General features: G+C 38.4%; 1 protein-coding gene across 5 annotated transcripts in view; it reads left to right on the forward strand.

Annotated features, from left to right (window-relative positions):
* Nucleotides 1–17,142, forward strand: part of MVB12B (multivesicular body subunit 12B) — a 300,578-nt gene that overhangs the window by 193,387 nt on the left and 90,049 nt on the right. For 3 of the 5 annotated variants that reach the window (XM_056812164.1, XM_056812162.1, XM_056812163.1), the window contains exon 8: nt 7,913–7,933. The exons of the other annotated variants lie outside the window; for them this stretch is intronic. In XM_056812164.1, the coding sequence (XP_056668142.1) occupies nt 7,913–7,933 (21 nt within the window). The remainder of the gene's footprint in view (nt 1–7,912; nt 7,934–17,142) is intronic. 5 annotated transcript variants of the gene reach the window in all.

The following is a 17,142-nucleotide window of genomic DNA, read 5'->3' on the forward strand; positions in this document are numbered from 1 at the left end:
AATTATTTTCTTCAGATTTTATTTTGAAACTTTTTACAGACTCAAAGAATGAGAGAACTAGAAGGAGACTTTAGAAATCACTTAGTCCAATACCTTGCCCCCCTTTTACAGATGGGAAACTGAGCCCCAGGGAGGTGAAGTTACTTGCCTATGGTCACATAGCTAATTAATAGCAGAGAACCAAAGTTCAGCTGTCATGATGCCTGGCCCAGTGTTCTTTCCATTAAACCTTGTGAATCTGGAAAAAAAAGAAAAAATTATAGTCACACACACCTATATACACATATGGATATAAGGAGATTGCAACATCTATAGAGCCTAAGTCTATTCATAGTTTAAGTTATTAACATTGCCTTGTTAACAGTTATGTGTTTCATAAGCATATGTTTTTCATAAATACATGGATTTTTATTCTTGAACACCAGTTCCTCCCTTCCCTCCTCCTTTCCCCCCAAATAAATGGAGGATAAAGATTTTAACCTGTTTACATTTTTAAAAAACCAGGTACATTCAGTGATGTAGAGTGGAAGTTTCAATGGAATATATTTATCACATATCCCTGAAGAAGACTCATTGTTCTGCAGATTTGTATTATAATTGCCCATAAGACAATAAATGATGCAGAGCTCTCTTCCTAGGTTGAAATCCTGTATTGAATAACTCTCTCATGCCTGACTCATTTTATAACTTGAGATCCAGTGATCTCCTAGTAAAGCAACTTTCATAATTTTGAATGAGAGCATAATACTTGCCATTTTGACCCCAAGCATAATTTCTGACCTTGTACTTATAAGTAGTTAAGAGGTTGCTATCTAGTGGTGATAAATAGTCTCAGGTTTGTGTTGTACTTAAATCTTTTTTTTTTGCTTGGAAACATTCTACAATATTACTGAGGTATCTTTTTTGTTCATATCAAAAGCTCCTGGGTTTTTTTGTTTGTTTCATCTTTAAAGAACACAGAACCATCCCATTCCCTAGAAATAAAACCTCACATGCACAAAGGCAGAGTAATCCCAAGTAAGACTTTGCATTTGATGTTCAAAGGGACTTAAACAGTTATGTGATCCAACCCTACTTACATATAAGGAAATAGAAATTAAAAGAGGTGAAGTGAATTGTCCAATGTCACGTTGCCATGCTATTAAAAAGTTTACATAGCACTTTTATAGAAAGTCTGTTCTATTATCTAACAAAATAAAACTATGTGACTTAAGTTTTTCTACCTGCTCAAAAAGCCCACTCCACCAAAGCTGCGACAGGAAGACAAGAGTGAGAGGTGGAACTCCACAGAATTTATATCCTGTCTATGTATGTAAGGACGGAAGAAAGTGGGATGCTAGGAATCGTAGTTTTTTAGGGTAACAGATTCTAATTACACAATTCCCCCTGGGATCCTTTGGGAGACTAGTTCCCCAATGGTTCATATAAACATAATGTTGCAACAATTTGGGGATAAAAGGGAAAGAGAACAAATCCGATGATTGCTAGGTGCATTGACAAAAAGCCAATCAGGGGGCAGTCCCCTTTGACATAAAAATGTACATTCAAAACAAATGCATTAGAATCTGTTACCCTAAACATCTATGTTTCCCAGCACCCCACTCTTGTTATGTGCTGACATTGACAAGATACAAATTCTGCAGAGTTCTATCTCTGTCTCTCTTGTCTTCCTCTTGCGACTTTGGTGGAACAGGTTTTTTGAGCAGGTAAAAAAACTTAGTCACATGGTTCTTTTTTGTTAGATAATAAACTTGATAAAATATAGTACTTGAATCACTGGACATTAATTTAAATCCTACATTGTAAAGGTGATTCACTTCCCACATTTTAATGTAATTTTCATTTACTTGACAATTATCGTTCTTCATGATGATGATAACTGACATTTCTGTAAAACTTTTAGGTTTACAAAATGCCTTAAACATCCACTAGGCTAGAGATACAAATTGATGCAACAATGTCCTTTCCCTCGGAGAGAAGAGAAATAAGACATTGGGAAAGAGTGCTGGTTTTGGAGTCAAAGCACCAGGCTAATGGCTCTGTGGGACTTTGAGGAAGACCCTTTAACCCTTTGGGCCACAGTTGTCTCATCCATAGAATGAAGGTCTTGAACTACGTAATTTCCAAGGTGCCTTTTAGTTTTACATCTGTGAGCCAAAAAAGAAGGAAAGGGAATAAACATTTGTAAAGTGCTCAGTGTGTACCAGACACTGTGTTAAATGCTTGACAAATATCTTATTTGATTCGATCCTTAGAATAACCGTGTGACTTACGTGCAACTATTTTCTTCATTTCACAGTTGAGGAAAGTGAGGTTGAAAAAGGGTAAGTGACTTACTCAGAAGTCATGCAACTAGCCCAAGGCTGGGCTCACATTTGAATTTGGGTCTTCCTCACTTTAAACCCAGCACTTTATCCACTACACTTCTAGTTGCTTATGTAATACGCAAATTCATAACATATCTGTGATTGTATCAGTGTAGACCACCTTCTCATGTAGGAATTTCTTCCACCAAAACAAGAGCCTATAGATAAGTTATTGGTTAAGTCCTAGGGAGTTGACTGAGAGACACAGAGGTTAAGTGATTTCCCCAGGATCACAGTTAGTAAATGTCAGAAGTAGACTTTGAATCTACACCTGCCTGATTCCAAGGGCTGTATTCAAACCATTATGTTCCACTGCTGCCATCTCTTTTATAATCTATAATGCAATTCAGTCTATAAGACATTAGAGTCTTATAAGTGTTCAGGAGCACAATGAATACAGGGGCCTTATCTGACTTTGTTATTGTACAAGACAGTATCCTATACACTGTAAGTACTTGGCAGATATTTAGAGGCAGGATCCATTCTAAGCATCGAGGAAAGATGAGCAAAGGCACAGAGATGAAGAATTCAGAAGAGACATTCAAGTGATGGCAAGTAGTTCATTTTACCTAGAACAGAGAAAATATAAGTCATATAAAATAAGAATAGAAATGTAGGTTGGAGACATTTTTAGAGGACAATAGACTTTTCAAAGGAATAGAGTCAGCTTCCATTTAGTAATATAGCAATAATAAGGGGGAAAGGAGTGCATATTAATAGCCTTTATATAATTTTAACTTGTTAGTTTGCCCTATTGGGGATGAAAATCAGCATTGTCCCATGACAGTAGTGTGGTAAGGTAAAAAGAAGATAGATCCTACATTTAGCATTGGATGTAATATTAAAGGCCATTGAGACCAACCTCTTCTTTTTTATAGATGGGGAAACAAAGTGACTTGCTCAAGAGCACATAGCTAGTAAGTGACAGAGCTGGAATTTGAACCCAAGCTCCCTGATTCTGTATCTAGCATCCTTACCACTATATTAGCCTTCAGAAGAGCAGGAGTCAAGAGAGCATAGTTGGAATCCCAGCTCTGATGCTTGCTACTGGGGAGGGGAAAGGGGTGCTCAATTCTTGCTTCTTTGAAATGGGATAATGTCATTCATACCTCTGTTGTGAGGTAGATGTAAGCTTTTTGTAAGAAAAGCATTTTCTAACTCTTAAAGCATTAGAGACATTGGAATCATTGTTGAAATGACTACTTCCTAAAGAGAAGATTTATTTTAAAATATTTGCCTATTGATTGTTAGTTTTCAATGTAATTTGACTGAATTTGAGTATATGGTCTTATTTGCTATCTCTCTTTAAAATTCAACTACAGTATAGTATATTTGTGCTGTATACATGTATACAGCAAGTGTATTCTAGGCCAGCAGCTTATAGAAAGAACATAAGACAGAGTCTCAAAGTAGACGTGGATTGGAATCTCAGCTTCACTATTTCCTAGCTATGTGTAACTTTGGACAAATCACTCCTAGCTTCTGGACCCCACTTGCCTCATCTGTAAAAACGGATTATTTTAAACTCATGACCTCAACTTCCATTCTAATCCTAAAATTCTGATTGTATATTTTCCTACTTAATCGTTGGCAAATCTTGCCCTCTTTGGTTGGGGGCTTATTTCCTTGCTGCAAATACTTTAAATATCTTCTCTCTCCAACCTACCTCTCAGAAAGAAGTACCCTTTCTAAAACATTATCTTTGCTGTACAATATTATGAGCCATAGTTTAACTAACCAGCCCCAAAGCCAGTTACCAGCTATGTGTTCCACTCCCTCCTAGGCCAGTCTCTCATGCCAGCTCAATTCATGGGATGCCTCAGCATGTGGGATGCACCAAGCAGAGAAAGGCATGCTTTTGTCATTTGCCTTCTTGAGCTTTTACGATGGGAACAAAATAACTTTATTACATTTCCATAGTCTTATGGTAAGATGCTCACTGTTGCAAAATGTAAGGTTATCAATGCTATGGGCTTGCTACTTATCTTCAATATACATTTTCTTTAAAAGATATTGTATCTTTTATTTGGATGTAATGAGGACAGACATTTTAATCAGAGGTTAGTCATTTATATTTGCAAACTATTGTTTTGATTCATCATTTTTGCAGATAATTAAATGGTTCAGTTGGCACAGTGCATCTACTTTATTAAAACAGGTAATTTTGAAAAAAGAAGGAGATGCTATTTTTTGGATCACTGCACAAGAATTGCTTTTATCTTCATCTTTGAACATAGTTTCTGAGTATTTTGCAAGAATCCCCCCTCATGTTTACGTGTATTAGTGTGCTTTCTGGTCTGGGAGGGAGACAGGCCTCTGGTGACTGGGATGTTCACCAGCGAGCTATTTGGAAGATGAGAAGAGAAAGTAAATTCTGTGTCGATAGCTCTTGGATTTTAATTGGAATAGGAAAGAGAATCTACAAGTTATGAACTTTGCAGTGCAGCCGTTCTTGCACTGAAAACAGACTAATTGTAGCCCTCTCAGTGGGTGGAGTTTAAAAGTCAATTACTGCTTGTCCTATTATAATTTACACTCCTAGGATTTGAAAAAGTCTGTCATTTTCTATGAAAATGAAAAGGTTACATATATTAGCTTGAGTGTACACGCGCCTTTTCATTTGTAAATGCTTTAGCTACATTCATTTATATGTGCAACATGTAGGGGTGTGTGTGTATGTATATTATATCTGTGAGCAATATTACTTATGAAGCATAACCTTTAAGGCTTGGTTTTTTAAGTACATAATAGGTTCGAGCATATTCCATTGTCTGCTGGCTTCTCTCTAACCGGGGACTTACTGTGTCCTCCAGAATCTTGTAACTAAATGTAACTTACTTATGGGTGAGGAGTCAGTAACTGAGTGACGGGGCCTTTTTTTATTTAATTTTTTTTTAATAGATCATTTTTGTTTGCTTTAGCAAAAACCAATTTTGTATATATGTGTACATGTTAATTTCCCCATAAAAAAGGATTTATAAAACTTGGAGTGAATTTGTTTTTGTTTTGTTTTGTTTTTTATGATCCGTGCATAACTCTAAAAGCACAGTTTATAACGTGGCTTCTGCCCTTTTCCAAGGAAAGCTCACTCCCAGGTAAAGCACTAACCATCAGTGTTTGTGTAAGTATGAAATGGATATTCTTTTGTGTCCTCCTGTTACTGGCATAACCCATGTTGTGTTAGTCCTTCCTCTCCCCTACATTCCCTCCCACCAGCATTCATATTGTTTTTCAGGTGAATTGCCTGTCTGACAAGTTCAGTCATGTAGACAAGTGGTTCTGTATTTGTTTTGCTGGTGTGAGTCCCATAGTTTAATTTTTAAAAATAGGAAGCTGCTGTGTAGTTTGGATATTTAAACAGTTATTAACCAAATGACAATTAACAGATTGCATAGACAGATTCTCTTTTGAAAATCTCTGAAATGGAGTACAGTTTGCAGAACTATCCCAGTCTAGTAATGACAATGAATTTTGATTTCCCGGAACTGATATTAGACTCCTTATTAAACTATGTGCATCTGCTTTTAATTTACTCCAAATAATTGGAAAATGCAATGAAGCTTTCCAATTAAAACCCGGCTTTATGCTGTTTAATAATACCCCCATAATATTATAGCTTATGAAGTGACAGGTGAGTCGGTGTATGAATAAAACATAAAGGCAGCAATAAGGGACAGAAAACCGGAGACAGTTGTTGGAGATTTTAAATGCTGGATGTAATTTGCATATATTAATCTCTTCTTTTCAGCCTTATCAGGCGTTCTTCAGTATTTGAAGTTAAAATAGCGTTGACAGGCGGGAGTACGCTTAGTTTTTTCAAGGATTTATTACTTGTATAATTTCTGATCTTTAATAAGCAGATATGACTGATCCTCATAGTTCTATAGAAATCGGTTAATTGTTCCAGATGGCGTGTACTGATTATGCAAAATTACTTTTCACACCATTTTTTTTGTGTGTGTGTGTGATGGAGTTTGGAGTAAAATTAAATTTTTTTATAGCCTTCTTATCATGCTGTTTTACAGTGGTTTCTGCACAGAAGTTGAATTTAATCTACTATATTCCATTGACCGGCATAGTTATTCTAATGTAGCATTTTGTGATTTGACAAAGAATAATAGAACACATTGCTCATTGTTCGTTACTGTGCCCCTAATAAAAAGAAGCTCGCGTGCGAAAACTTGGCTGTTATTTATGAAGAATGCCTAATTCACGCAGTTAAAAAGGCAAAATTGTGACTGCGAAGTGGTCTCTTTTTGGAGGCGAAGAGAATATCTGGGTGGAACAAATGGAAATAGCCTTTGTTGCGATAGCTTTTACATACTAAAGAAGAATCCCTCCTTTAATGACGAATATGGTTAGGTTGTGTTACTTTATTGTCCTTTAAAAAAAAAAAGCGATGCTGCATGATTGTATCCTATTAAGGAAAGGAGGTGGTACTGGCTCACTTACTGTGATTTACATAATCTTGAGAGCAAAATTTCCAACTAAGGAATAGCATTCATAAAAGGTGTCTACTTTGCCATAAGCAAAAAGCTGTTAATTTGTACCATGTTACATCCACCTCCCCCAAAAAATAAACCTCTTTTTTAAAAGATTTTTATCATAATTTGTTGGTTTTTTTTTAATTACCTAAGTTGACAATTTATCCAAAAAGACCTTCTTCTGGTGTCACTGGAATCCAGCTTGCTCTTGTCCCCGGCGTGACATTAATCTGGTTTTGTCCTTGTCCTTTTTAATATAACATTCTCTCCGTTGATAATTCAGCTGGTAACGAGATAGGAAGTATTAGGCAGCTCAGGCCCAAGATGTGATTTTAGGACTTCTTAGCCTGTTAGTACTGAAGTCATCAAATACCAGGGCATCTATAAATAAATATAATCACTTTCTTGTATGTTTATATGTGTACATATGTTTCAAAATATTTATATATGTGTATATAGGTATACATATATTTAATGTATGTATACAAACTGTGTGTATATGTATATATATATATTTTTTTTTTAAAAACAATCTATAGACTCTTGTTAAATTCTTTGTAGAATTTTCCCTACTTCATTCTTTGCACCAGACATCAGGTCATAAGCAATAGTCATCTTCGTGGTGGATGTGTGTGTTTGTGCTCATTTGATAAGCATATGTCTCCCAAAATATGTAATGGAAAAAGCACTTGAATTTGGAGCCAAAAAAGGACCTTGGTTTGAGTCCCAGCTCTGCCACTTGCTACCTGAGTGATGTCCAACAAGTCACTTCCCTTCTCTGGAGTTCTGTATCCTGACCTATAAAATAAAGGGTTAGATGGAATTATCATTAAGGTCTCAGCCAGCTCTCAATTCTGAGTCTCTGATCCTGATCCCATTTTGATGGGAATAGACATCCATAGATGCAGTAACAGAAAAGATTATTCTCTTGTAGCAGAGAGACTCAAAAGAGTCATATTTTCCTTTTCACCTTTGTTTGGTTATAGTGTATAGCAAATACAACAGGAGTTGTTTGAAAAGTATTTCTGGGGTTTAACTATTTGCTCTCTGGTTTGTTTTCAGAAGACAACAACATGCACTCAGGTATTACTTGGTTCTGGTGGCCTCTAGCCTCGTGTGTGTGTGTGTGTATGTGCACATATGTGTGTGTGTGCATGTGTATGTGCACGCATATCTTACTCTATTACTTCCCGAGAGCTTTGATTTTGACAAGGTGCTCCCCCTACGAAGACCAACCCTAACCCCTTTGCATCTTGGTAGACTATTTTTTATGACCAAATGACCGAAATAATTTGTCATCTCATTGCCAGCCTTCTTGTCTGTTCCTGGCGCAGTCTTCAGAACTTTAGGGTCACCTACTTGCCATGGTGAGGCTTGGGGAGAGAAGGGCAGTGGAATTTTTTAATGAGTTAAAAAGCCTCCAGAAACATATATAGATTTCTTCCCCTATGTAGATACAGGTTTGTTCCCCTGTCCTTTGTATCCATATTTGCAATAATGTACCCTTCATATCCCTATGTTTTCCCATTCTGCAAACATTGCATGTGCTTGCTTGTTATTTGAATAGACCTGAAAAGGTTTGGGGTTTGTTTGAAGAGCTCTGTTTACCCGGCCCTCAGGGAGTAAAACATTCTTTTGACTCCCTCACAGCAACACTGATTGCTCTTCATACAGGGCAGAGGAGGCTCTCCTCAGGTGAATCAAGGCTGGATGGCCATGCATGGGCTTCCGGGCATGCAAAGAGTGTGCAGCGTGCCCCCCCAGAGCCAGAGACACCTGGAAGCCCAGGACCAGTTAGGGACTCACACTATTCCCAGTTCCTCAGAGGCTCACCCTCCTCCTCTCCCCCCCCCCACCTGATAATCCTACCCATTCCTGTAAGCTCAACTCTTCCAAGAAACTTTGCCTGTTTTCACCTCACTCCCCTCCCTTTCAGGTGATAATGACTTTTCCATCTTTAGAGCCTATCTCACCTGATCCTGTGCTCTCTCTTATATTTTTATTCTATTATATTTTATATATTACTTTATTTTTATATTAGCATTATATTGTATATACCCTATTCTCCTACAAGACCCTTAAACTCCAGGAGGGCAGGGACTTGGTTTTATCTAAATAGAATATATCCACCAACCCCTGTCTATTAGGCACTTAAGAAGCATTTGTTAAATTTAGTATGTGGAAATTAAACTTTTATCTTTAGAAATGGCCTATAAAACTTTTTTGTTGCTAAAAACTGTATTATTTATCTAGCTAGTTCTTTGAAAAGTTTAATAGCAAGACAAATGTATTGGCCTTATTAGAGTGATAAATTAAGGTTTTCAATTAAACAGAACATGTAGAAAAATGACTCATGGCCTTGAGCACTCTTAGCACACACAGAACTAGCCAAAAAACCGCATTTAATTTAAATCCCAGAGCACTTCAAAAGCTTGGAGACCTTCTACCTCATCTTGTTCACTTGGAATATATTTTTGTGTATATTAAAATGATGTAAAAGAGAAAATGGATGTCAGAAATGATTAGAAAATATTTGTTCTAATGCAGTAATAATTTGGTTGTAATGCTTTTCATCAGTATAGCTTAAGGCTACATTAAGTGGACAGACTTTATATGGACTCTCTAATTTTAATCTTCAAAATGCTATCTAATGTCTCATTAAGACTTGCATATAATGTATCTTAAGTACAGTCATTAAATATAGTTTAGGGAGATTTATGTTCAGATATTGCTTAAAGATGTTTTAATAGGCCCATTTACTCTGATGATATTAATGAGCTCTTAATACAGGCTAAGCTTCGAAAACTAGTGGTAGAGACTCTCTGGCTGAAGACAACAACTTGGAATCCGTGACTGATTTGGAGGAGCCCCCAGGGATCAGTTGATCTAAAGATTCATCCTTGGAGGCAGTCAGGGAGCATTAGAACACTGTCTACACCTCTCCCTTGCCTTTGTCCTGTTCCACATTATGCTTCCTTGTTTTCATATACATTCTGGTTGTTGAGGAAGCATGGTATGGTGGAAAACACATTGGCCTAGGAGTCAAAATCCTCAGAAAACCCTGTCCCAGGTCTCATATTAGTTATGACACAAATCTCTTCTCCTCTGTAAAATGAGGGAGCTGGACTGGATAAGAGCTCAGTTGTCTTCCAGTTATAAAGTTATATGTTCCAATCTCCTTTTGCTTTGTAAGTCCCTTAAAGGGCTTTATATTCCTTTTTTTTTTTGGTCTTTATATCCCCAGTGCTATATACTGAGCCTGGCACACAGCAGGAACTTAATAATTGCTTATACAATTAAAGTGACAGAGATCAGTTTAAATAGCATGGGTTGGGGACAGCTGGGCGGCTCAGTGGATTGAGAGCTAGGCCTAGAGATGGGAGGTCCTAGGTTCAAATCTGGCCTCAGACACTTCCCAGCTGTGTGACCCTGGGCAAGTCACTTAACCCAATTGCCTTGCCCTTACGGCTCTTCTGCCTTAGAACTAATACATAGAATTGATTCCAAGATGGAAGGTAAGAGTTTTTAATAAATAAATAGCATGGGTTTCTCCCAAGACTGGTGTTGGCTCTTAGAGAGGCAGCCCCTAAAATACAATAGAAAAAAGTCTAGAATTGGAACCAATGGACCTGGATTGAAATCCCATTTCTGTTTTTTACCACCTTTGTGACTTCAGGCAAGTCCTTTACACTCTCTGAACCTTAATTTCCTCAACTGTAACATTAAGGGATTTGCCTAGATTGAACTCTAAGGACTTTTTCTGGTGCTAACATCCCATAATTCTTAAAAAAATATTTAAAAGGAGGAACTCTGGATTGTTAGTTAGAGCACCTGACCTTAAGCCTTAGGCCTTAAGCAACTTACCTACTTGAATTGAATTGAACAAAATCATTTGCCATCCCTGAGACTCAGTTTACTTATCTGTAAAATGGGAATAAGGTGAAGAATTGAAATCTTAGGTAATTTCCACCTCTTCAGCCTTTGTTTTTGAAAGTATTTATGACCCTCTCAAAGGACCATTTCTATTTTAGAGGACCAGGCAAAAAGTGTTCCCTCTGAAGCAATCCAGAGGCATCTCATTGATTGTCAGAGTATATTCAGACAAGGTCATCTGAGACAGCCTCCCCATAGTCCTAGCTCTCTTTAAGCACATAAGGGGTTAAAGGAGACTGTTGCTGTTCCTCCTGTAAGCATCTGCTGGGTAAGGTGCGCACAGTCTGGCATCATTATGTGAACAGCTTAGATCTGCCATCAGTGAACGGCAAAAGGTCACATGGGTATACTTTCATCTTGCAGGAATTCAGAGTGACTGGAATTTATACAATAGCATAAGCCCATGTATTCATAATGGGGAGAGGAAGGAGGTACCACCTGAAACGTTTTTGTGGATCACACTGCCTAAACAGGCTTCTCTTGAAAATATGTACTAAACATCCAGGAGCTAACACTTCACAGGAGGATAGAATGCTGGAAAATAACATCAGAGATCATTTCATTTATACCCCTCATTTTACAGATAGGGAAACTGAGGCCCAGAAAAATTAGGTCTTCTGTCACCTAAATCCAGCTGCTTCCTACGCCCTCAGACAAATATTATTGCAAAGCAAAAAATATACATATATATTTTTAGGAAGGGGGTGAAAAAACCATATGAGTTCAGAGACTTTTTCTAATTACTAAATTGGTTTGTTATAAAAAGATAATAGCAAATTTCTTCTTTTCATAATTGGACATTTCTTCCCTGTAGGCTAATGTATGCACAGGCCTTGCATGCACAATAAGTTGTGCATTTGAAAAGCTATAACCAGCGAACAACAGCTACAGTGTCATCAGAGAGTAATGGTGTGCTGATTAGCATAATTAATGACAAATGGTGGTGCGGAATTGGTGGATTGGTTTAGTGGATGATGAATGCGCCCTGGCCCAAGTTGGAGCCTGCCAACTAGGCCTTGCTGGCTGTCAGCTCCTTCTGTTACTGCACGGGCAGCCCTCATTAGTCACCGTGCGAGGTGCCAGTTTACATTCTGTTTGGAGCACAGAAAACTTAATAATCCAAGCAAAGATGGTTTTCCGTTTTTCGTCCATATTTCCTACACACACACACTCTATCTCTTGCCCAGCAACACGGCTTATTCCCATCTTTTCACACGATTAAGGCACTGTTATTTTAAGATCCCTCCATGTGGCTTTGGAGGCTAAGCAAAAAAAAGATATTGCAAGGGAAAAAAAAGACATAAGCATCGCAACGTTTTCATTTAAATAGAGATAAATTGCGCCAGGTTGGAAGATGGTGGTTGTTCTGTGAACTCTGTTTATCTGTGTCGAGGTAAGGGTAGGAGAAACAAGATGAACGGAGGAAGCCATACATGCTGTCCTGTAATAAAACTAGCACATTTATCTTTGACTTGATTAATCAGACTTAATTTGCATTCACAAATGAGACTGATAAAAATGGATTTACCTTTTAACCTTTAAAAGAGGAAAAGTATTTCTAGACAAGATTTCTGGGGCTATCTTTGCCTTAAGTGATAAGAGGCAACTCCTTTACCAATAAGGATGAAAATCCTTAATTTGCATTAGCGAATGAGACTAATTATTATATAGTTAATTAGCATCTGGAAATGAGGATTATCTTAATTACAAAGCACAATTTCCCTAATAGCTACAAAACTGTAAGTTTGATCTGTGTGGAAATCGGTGACTATTATTATGTAATTAGTGATCACATTAATGGTGCAGGATATTTAGAGGCAATTTGCATATGCAAATGCCATTTACCTGAGAGAAACATGTGGCCTATTAATGGCTGGAGCACTTAAGATACAGAGGACTTAAAACTTTTTATTAATAATTAGAAGCAGCTTGATAGGGATGATGGCTAGATTAGGAGTCAAGAATCTGAGTTCAAATCTCTGCTCTCATGCTCAGTAGCTGAGTGAACAAGAGAATTATCTGATGTCTGAGTTTCAGTTTCCCCATCCTTAAAATGAGTTTGCTGAACTAGAATAATCCTAAAATCCTAGAAAAGTGAACTGATTAGATTTGCCTTTGTATAGGATCTGTATCAAGCCAAGAGGTAGTTTTAATCTTTAGAATCACTGATTCTCAGAACTGGAAGGGTCCTAAGAGCTTACCTGAATTTACACACAACTGAGGCAGTCACGCCATCTACTGCATAGGTGAGAAGTTCACTAGACATCCAGCCTCTGCTTGCAGAACCCTTATGATAGGGACCTCCCCACCCACCTTGTGATAGAGGCTATCCCATTGTTAAACAGCTTCCCTGTGGGAAGGTTTCTTTGCATCAAGTTAGAACCTGAATAGCCAGAGACCCAGAGATGAAATTATGATTGGGAGAGATGTATACATATACAGTATGTCCAGGAGAGATACAGAGTACTCTGTGTTTTGCTCACTGTGTCTGGAATGTCTCAGCTTTTCCTCTGCCTAATTATATCCTCCTCCATTCTTCAAGTCTTGGCTCAAAGCTCAATTCCCTATACCAGGAAGCCTTCTCTAGCCACTTCCGCCTTCTCTGATCTTATGGATATCTGTTCACTTGAATCAGTTGCTCTCTCCCCTGTTGCTTCATGACTTACATAGTAGCAGGGTCAGAAGGACCCAGACCAGTCATGCTTCCCTCTCTTGATTTTGCTGCCATGATTCAGCCATTGGTTAGTTTTCCCAAGAACCTCTGTTTTACGGAAGGATCCAATCCTTCTTTCATGAGACTTCTCTACCATGCCTTTTCTTGGCATCTTTCTTCCTCTCCCTTTTCATTTCCCTTTTATACATTGTCATTCTTAATTAGAGTATAATTACCTTGAAGGCAATGGTGGTCTTTCTTTTTGCTTATGTTTGTACCCAGATTATTTAGCATAGTGCCTGGCACATACTAAATGCTTAATAAAAATATTTGTTGATTTGGCTTGTTGATGGGGTTATGAAAAGAGTCTTAGACTCGGAGTCAGGAGTTCTGGCTTGATTCAAGCCCCAGCTCTTCTACTTTCTACTTGGGTGGTCAGGATAATTCTCTTCATCTTTAAAATATCTAAATTTTCTCATCTATTAAATCAGGAGAATAAATCTTTCATCACCTACCTCTTAGGATTGCTATGAGGAAAATTCTTGATAAGCCTTAAAATGTTATAAAAATGGGGATGCATAGAGATCCAAGCCTGGAGATGAGATTTGGGTCCAAATGTAGCCTTGGACACTTCCTAGCTGTGTGACTGGGAAAGTCATTTACCTCCAGTTGCCTAGCCCTTACCACTCTTCTGTGTTGGAACCAGTATTTAGTATTGATTCTAAAACCGAAGGTAAGAGTCATTATTGTTGTTGTTGTTTTTAAGATTATAGAAATGGAGGGGAGAGAGAAAGGAGGTGCTGCTATTATGAATGCTAGTCTTACCTTTCCAGCTAGACTTTGAACTTTTTCCATTAGGCTCTTAGAAGTTAAAGACATAAAGTGCCTTAGAACCCATCTGTTGCAAGCAGAACATACTCATGCATTTTATAGATTATAAGGTAAAGGCCCACAGAGAGGAAAAAATGTACCCAAGTTTAAACCGCCAATAGGTTGCAAAACTGGGATCCAAATTTATTTGATACTTGGTAATGAGCAGGGCACTATGGCAGACACTAAGACACTAACTACCCTTTGGCTCCCAAACTAGTATTCTTGCCATTCTACTACCGCTGCTATAGCTTGCCCTTTTACTTCACTCAGCACCTAGCCCAGGACCATGTCAGACGTGGCATAAATGCTCATTAAATGGGTGCCTTATTTGTGTCTCCTTCCGTGAGTGTATAGGTCTTGTTTTCATACAATCCCAGGGGCATTGGCCCTACTCTGGTCCTGTCTCTGCTTGACTGGTATGAAGTGAGATGCCCCTAAAGGACTGTTATTGTGATCAGATACAGTAAGGGAATGGGTATTTCCAAGGCCCTGACACATCTGTGGCTACAGAGAAAGCTCCTGGTAAATTGCAGCATCTGAATCTTTCCATCAGTTCTAATTTACACCTTTGGGTGTGAATCAGTCACACATCCACAAGCAGGTAAAGACATTCAGAACCCAAGAGGCAACTTTCTTTTTTTCTAAGTGCACTAGCTGGTACTCTAATGAGAGGAATTAGAGGGGGAGAAATCAGCAAAGTATTTTGTCAAATTTTAAATAATTTATTTCTAATTCAAAGTTGACCTTAGAAATTAAAGAAGATTGGGGGGGGGGGGGAGGCATGTCATTATACAGCTTAGATTAGTTAGATGCTTCCGTGTTATCCTCCTTGTAGAATAGCGATGATCCTGGGACATGCCCACAGCTATGCCAGCAAAGGACAAGTTCTGGCTGTTTCTACTAAGCTGGAAGTCTTGGAGGTCAGCTTGCAGTGGGAATGTGGTACGTATGTGGTCCAGGATCAGCCTGACCAAAGGTGGAGATACAGTGGGTTATAAAACTTGACACCAGGGCTTCCTTACCCTCTTTGGCAGTCTGATGAAGCCTAGCAACCCTTCTCAGAATAGCATTTTTAAATAATTGGAGGAAATACTAAATTCTAGTCCAAGGTTAATGAAAATAAAGATGTAGTTTGTTCCCCATTCAATTCACCAAACTCCTGAAAGCTACCCACAAATCCCTTTGAGACCCATGGACCTCTACCATACAAAGTCCACTTAAATCTCAGTTTTTCCATGTCCATCACCTGAGAGTACCCATACCAATAAAATCATGCATCCTTGAAACAGTCAAGAGTTGCTATTTGTGAACTTCCTCCACTGACGTTCAATTTAATTCAGTATGCACTTATTAAAAACCTTTGGTGCTATTAGGCATGGAGGAAAATCTGAAAATAGTCTCTTTTCTCAGGGTGTTTACATGCCACCAGAGGAGTATCACATTTAACAAGTAATAAATGCAAGATAATCTGAAGGAGAGAGAACACTTGCAAAACAGGGGGATTTAACCAGTTTTCCCCTAAGAAGTGGCCCATGAAGCTGGGGTTAAAGGGAAAAAGGTGAGGAGAAGGGAGTATTCTAGGGGATGGAGGCCAAGGTCACTGATCCCTTGTTGCAGAATTGAAGGAGCTCAGCATTCTCAAGCACTCAGATAGTAAGTAGAACACAAGCTGCAGTACATTCCATCTAACTAGAATGAGGTTGGACCCAGCCATTAACTGTCTGTCATCCAAGGATCACCCCAGATGAGCAAGGAAAGGTTCATCATGTGTAGATTGGCTCCCTGGGCATGATTTTTCAGGGGGTGAGTGGAGGCCACCCAAACAGCCCTTGAAACTCCAAGAGGGGCCAGAATCAGAATGGATGAGAGAAGCATGCATGTGGATAAAATTATGGGCCCTAGAAGTTGAGTAAGTTAATTCTATGTTCATGGTGAGATGTGGAACTAAATTCCAAACCTAAATGAATCATCACATCAATGAATTCCAGCTGGCTATAGATCTGTCACATAACATCATTGACTGGTTTCAGCAAAAACATGATGCTAGGCAAAATGATATTATAGGAGACAGTTCTTCAGAAACGACATCATAAATGGGCCAAAATGACAGGTTTGTGTGACTGTATGTTAAAACTTGATTTTAATGCATTAACTAGGTTGTTGTGAAATGTAATAGGCCAGGTAGACTCCTCTAGATAGGGTAACCAGTTCCCTAATGAAAAGGAGAGCATGTAAAAGAGACATTTTCTAACAAGGTCAAGGGAAGGGGAATGTGAAGCTCAACTTAAGATACTCTCCACTGACTTTACAATAGAGTTTGTTGCACTTCGAGGTTAAAATATGTGATGCACTTAAAGATATAAAAATTTGGGGAAGGTTTTGCTGGTGAGCATCAATTGCTTACTCATGTAATTATTGACTGGGGGATAAAAGCACTGCCAACAAATAACGGTTCTTTCAGTTGCATAATTGGTCATTCCCCAGCCATGCGTTTAGGAATCTCATTTGCATGGAAGTCTTTTTAGTCATTGAGGAAGGGTTTTGCCAATGTAAATATTGGCTCCCATACCCTAGCATGCAGCGGGTCTGGAGGAAGTATAGCGTGGTGCATAGAGTGCTGGCTTGGAGTCAGAAAGAGCTGAATTCAAACCCCACTTCCAACATTTAAAAGCAGTATGACTGGGCAAGCAAGTCACTTAACCACTTTGTGTCTCAGTTTCCTCATTTGTACAATAGGAATCAGAGGATCTTAAATTTACTACTAGAAGGGACTTAGAGGCCATGTAGTCCAGCCTCATCAATTTTAGAGGTGGGGAAACTGAGAACAAAGAAA

The sequence above is a fragment of the Monodelphis domestica genome, chromosome 1 (assembly GCF_027887165.1).
Source record: "Monodelphis domestica isolate mMonDom1 chromosome 1, mMonDom1.pri, whole genome shotgun sequence".
Lineage (NCBI taxonomy): Eukaryota > Metazoa > Chordata > Mammalia > Didelphimorphia > Didelphidae > Monodelphis > Monodelphis domestica.